The 5,310-nt window shown below is 42.8% G+C and overlaps 1 protein-coding gene across 2 annotated transcripts in view; it reads left to right on the top strand.

Annotated features, from left to right (window-relative positions):
- The window catches only part of EXOG (endo/exonuclease (5'-3'), endonuclease G-like), a 44,832-nt gene extending 41,738 nt beyond the window's left edge, over positions 1-3,094 (top strand). For both annotated transcript variants that reach the window (XM_006869142.1, XM_006869143.1), the window contains one exon: positions 2,553-3,094. In XM_006869142.1, the coding sequence (XP_006869204.1) occupies positions 2,553-3,014 (462 nt within the window). In that variant the 3' untranslated portion in view covers positions 3,015-3,094. The remainder of the gene's footprint in view (positions 1-2,552) is intronic.
- The last annotated feature ends 2,216 nt before the right edge of the window (positions 3,095-5,310 follow it).

Genomic DNA, 5,310 nt, shown 5'->3' with positions numbered 1-5,310 from the left:
GTTTTAAGTACTCTTCACTTTCAGCAAGCAAGGTTGTATCATCTGCATGTCACAGGTTGTTAATGAGTCTTCCTCCAATCCTGACGCCACGTTTTTCTTCATAGAACTCAGCTTCTTGTATTATTTGCTCAGCATACAGGTTGAATAAGTATGGTGAAAGAATACAACCTTGTCGCACATCTTTCTTAATTTCAAACCATTCACTGTTCCCATGTTCTGTTCGAATACCTATCTCTTGGTCCAAGTACAGATTCCTAATGAGTACAATTAAATGTTCTGGAATACTCATTCTTATGTTGTCCATAGCTTGTTATGATCCACACAATCGAAAGCCTTTGCTTAGTCAATAAAGCACAGGTAAACATCTTTCTGATATCCTCTGCTTTCAGCCAAAATGCATCGGACACCAGCAATGATATCCCTCATTCCACGTCCTCTTCCGAATCCGGCTTGAACCTCTGGAAGTTCTCTGTCAATGTATGCTTGTAGCCATTTCTGTATTACCTTTAGTAAAACTTTACTCGCTTGAGACATCAAAGAGATTGTCCGATGATTTCTGCATTGAGTCACCTGTCTTTGGAATGGGCACAGATATGGGTCTCTTCCAATCAGTCAGCCAGATAGTTGTTTTCCAAATTTCTTGGCATAGATGCCTCCTGTGCTGGTTCACTTTCTTGAAAGATTTCAATTTTTATTCCATCAGTTCCTGATGCCTTGTTCTTTGCCGATTCCTTCACTGCACCTTGGACTTCTTCCTTCATTGGCTCTTGATCATATGCTACCTCTTGAAACGGTTGAACATTAACCATTTCCTTTTGCTACAGTGACTGTGTATTCCTTCCATCTTCTCCTGATGCTTTCTGTGAATACTTAGGGCTCATTTAAACCTCTCTCTCCTGCGAACTGTGGCTCAGCTACAGCTGTACCCTGGGTTCTGGTTCCCAGCCTTTTCTGTACCTCTTAGTGCTGTTGTTTGTGTTCAACATGAGCCTCTAACTTTTTTGTCTGTGATGAAGGCTGTGGATGTTGGCTACCTGACACACACACAGAAATTTAGATGGTAAGTTCTTTGAGAGCTGGCACCAACGGCACTTACTATAAAGTTTCTTTCTCTCTGTAATTTGAGCAGTACGAGGATCAGAACCCCTCAGATGCCTTTTGGTAATCTGTGGCTTAATTGTAGACTGCTGACTAAAGTTAGTGCTTGAAACCCACCAGCTGCTTCTTGGAAACCCTATACAGGGTTGCTATGAGTCAGAACTAACTTGGCGGAACTATCCAACAACATAGGTCTAACCATCAGTATACAAGGGGGTGTCAAAAATTTCATTGAAAAAATATAATTAAAAGATAAATGGAATTTTTCCACAAACTGTTTGAAGCTCCCTCATATATTTTGCTTTGAAGAATTTGTTCGTTTTCCCAGCTGAGTAAATGACTTGTTAGAGAGTAAAGGAGGGTGGGCTTTTGTGTCGGTAGGGGATATCGCTTCTTAAACTTTACTCGTAGCCACACCCTGACAAACTATTCCAAGTAATTCCAGCAGAAAGCATCTTGTGGATGGGCAGTGGGAGTGCACGCAGGGCAGACAGCAGATGGACGTGGAGTCCTGAGGTCTTGCTGTGTGTCATGGTGTGGTCAGTCACTGGGGAGATGCAGAAAGGAAACCTCCTCTGGAGCTCACATGGCTCAGCCGTACCGGGCTCCCTGCAGCTGGCAGAGGCCTCTGCTTCAGAAAGAATACCTACTGTGATCAAGGGAGGGCCAATAATGCCGTGAACAGTACTTAGATTATGTCATTATATTATGTCATTAAGGAAATGGATGTTGTGTTTTTTTTTTTTTTCCAGAAAGCAGATACGGCTTTTAAGCCAATTGGAAGGAAATTTGAAAAGGTTTTCTAATAGTGTTATTTCATTATTACAGCCAACCTGCAGGCAACTAAGTTATGGGTTTTAGGGTAACCGTGACTCTGACTTTTTCATTGTGTGGATACCATTTCTAAGTGTGTGATTTGATGACACATTCAGAAGTTTTGTGCTTGATAGCAGACCCAAGAGTGTACCAAAATCTGAGCCAACAACATTTACATTTACTTAATTTTATTTTAAAAATGAGCCACCTTTTAGGCAAAACCAGAGATCTGATGTGATGTGTCTGGCTGATTCGCTAAAGACTGTTCATAGCTCCTAGTGAATTTGATAAACTAAGGCCATATTTTTATTTCTAGAGCTGAGAATGCCCAATTGGCAGTTTTGACCTTTGAATGATGAAAGCACCAGAAGGTCTGATTATGAGGTGAAGGGGAAATGACAGTTTTCCCATCCATGCAACCCAGAGCGCGCTCAGAGGCCTTTCTTAGTCCCATGAGCACAGCCGAATCTACCAGTTAGATGCCCAGCTTTTCTCTGAATCTATCTGTATCTTGATTTGTAATGATCTTTAGCTGTTGAATGTAAATTCTTTGGGCTGGATTGGGGTTGCCGTTGAAGTGCATTTTCAGAAACAGCTGACACACATCAGCTGCATTAATACAGCTGCTTTGTTTTTAGGTGATTGGTCAGGACAACGTGGCGGTCCCTTCACACCTTTATAAAGTGATCCTGGCTCGCAGAAGTCCAGTGTCGACGGAACCGCTGGCACTGGGCGCCTTTGTGGTGCCCAATGAGGCCATTGGTTTCCAGCCCCCATTAACTGAATTCCAAGTGAGTCTCCAGGACCTAGAGAAGTTGTCAGGACTGGTGTTTTTTCCTCGTTTGGATAGAAGTGGTGAGATCAGGAATATCTGTGCTGTGGACACCTGTAAGCTTCTGGACTTCCAGGAGTTCACGCTGTACTTGAGTACCCGAAAGATTGGGGGAGCCTCATCCGTGCTCAGACTGGAAAAGATCATGGACCATTTGAAGAAAGCAGGAATTAAACCCGATGATTACTTCCTCAGTCTCTATGAGAAGAAACTAGAAAAACTCAAAGCTAAGGAGCAATCGGAAGCCCAGGAAAGAAAGCCATCCTAGTTTTTCCTCTCAGAAGTTGTGGGATAGCGTCTGTAATAAAGCCAACAGGCTCTCGTCAAGTGAATATCTTTTAGTGGCTTGTTTTAAGTACATGATAGAATCGTAAGTTTAAGTTTAAATTTCACCCCAAAGGATGAAAGATGTACAGGTTTGGGGCAGTATTGTATTTGACATCGGAACTAATTATTAAGGAAGGTGCCACACCTGCAGACCAAGTGCGGACCTTGTCTCACGTTGAGAGGAGGACTGTGTACACACATGGCTCTCTATGTTGGTGTCCCTTTGGATGCCCAGTAGGTGAAGGTACTGTTTATTTATTTTTGTACCTTCAAATTATGCATCGTCCTTGATGTATCTCCTTTGCTTTTTGGAACCTATTTCTAGGCCTGTATCAGTGTTGGAGATAGCTTTTTAGAAAACTCTGTATATCACCCTGTCCACATGTTCTGTAATTTGTTTCTTGATTTTCTCATGAGGGACCTGCTGTTCCTCTCTGTATATAGAAAAACTCAGCAACTATATTTCCTGCTCCTTTAGTGTGCTTAGGTACCAAGCTCAGTGCTTTACATACGTTATCTCACAACGACCCTATGAGGTAAATATCATGAATCCCCATTTTACACAGGAAGCAATAGAGGCTTAGAGAGCTTAAGTGGCTTGTCCAAAGGTCCTGTTTCCCAAGAAGCCACCTAAAGTACGGTCACACAGGGCTAAGAGAGGAAAGCTTGAAATATATTCCGGTCTATTCCCTGACATTGCTCTGAATATCTGTGACCTGGGTCTGTTTGGCAGGAAGGATCTGGTTTCTTATCTGCAGTTACTGCCCTCTGCTTTATTGGGCAGAAGCAGTCACAGTAAGAGCCCACAGTTAGAAGACGATGCTTTGTGGGATTAGTCAGAGCTTCCACTTGTCTCCATGATTGCAGTGCTTTTAGTGACCAAATCATGCTCAGTTGATGTGTTCCTTGCTTTCTAGGTGAGCTTTTAGTTCCAGAGAATAAGGAGCCTAAGAAAGATCTGTGTCCACAGAATCAGCTGCTCATGACTTGCTTGCCTCCCTGGGCAACACAGTGATCATCTCTTAGGGAAATAGGCTGTTTTTCTGAGCCAGATAACTAGGTTGGGTTTATATGGAATCCCTTCATGGCCTGTTGTTGTTGTTAAGTGCTGTCGAGTCGGTTCCGACCCATAGAGACCTGTATAGGGTTTCCAAGGAGCGGCTGGTGAGCTTGAACCACCGACCTTATGGTTCACACGACTTTGCAGTCGAGCGTATTAACCTGAAGCACCACACCAGGACTCTAGGTAGTGGGATAGCGTGAGGTCATAAGAACTTACCTCGACGTGACATACTATTATGCTGTCTTTCTGAGTATCATCTCACAAAGACCTTACAAAGGTAAAAACATGAATCTCCATTTTCCCCATGAAGAAATAGAACAGGTTTTGTGAAATTCTTGTGTTTGTCCTTAACAGAAATGCCAAGGTGTTACGATTAAAAATAGGATGATAATGATTGACCTTGTTCTCCTTTATTTGTGTAAAAAATAAAAGTTGGGGTCAAAACATTGACCAGCCTGAATAATACCATTCTGTCTTAATGCACTGTTCCCCATTATCTTGTGCCATTTCTCCTTAGGGGATCAAGAACCAAAATGTCATTATGACCAAAAATTGTTCGTTTCCCTCCTCAGGGGGGAGGTGATGGGAGAGCCAGAGTGTTTCTCCAGGAGCCTGGGGAGTGGTGCAGATGGTAAGGTCTGGCCTGGGTACTTACTGCCCAGTAAGGCCTGGGTACTTACTGCCTAGTGTGAGATGGCACCCCCAACTCCCTTCCCACAGGGATGTCACTGTGTTCTCCGGACTTGACTTGTCATACCCTTTGAGATACTCCTCGTACTTTCCTCACTCTTAACCTTTCCTTTAAGATGGTGGAGAATCTTGAGTTGTAGATCAATAAAAGTGTCTTAGGTTTTTTTATTTTGTATGGAAAATGCTATCTGGTCATTGTGAAAAATAAAGCTGTGTTTGTAGTACAAAATGCAGTCTTGCAATTCTCACTTTCTTGTGTAAACATTCTGTCTGGTTTGAATTGTTTCTCAGCACTTTCATTAAGAGTCCCTCAAAGACTCATTTAAAAGGTAAGCATTGGATGGTGGTGTGCAGTGGAGTCGGTTCCAACTCATAGCGACCCTGTACAAGGTTTACCGGAGCAGAAAGCCTCATCTTTCTCCCGTGGAACAGCAGGTAGTTTTGAACTGCTGACCTTGAGGTTAGCAGCTCAATTTACAACCAC

This window comes from Chrysochloris asiatica, unplaced genomic scaffold (genome assembly GCF_000296735.1).
Source record: "Chrysochloris asiatica unplaced genomic scaffold, ChrAsi1.0 scaffold00127, whole genome shotgun sequence".
Classification (NCBI taxonomy): Eukaryota; Metazoa; Chordata; class Mammalia; order Afrosoricida; family Chrysochloridae; genus Chrysochloris; species Chrysochloris asiatica.
Note: the sequence above shows the minus strand (reverse complement) of the source record. Positions and strands in the feature narration are given on the sequence as shown.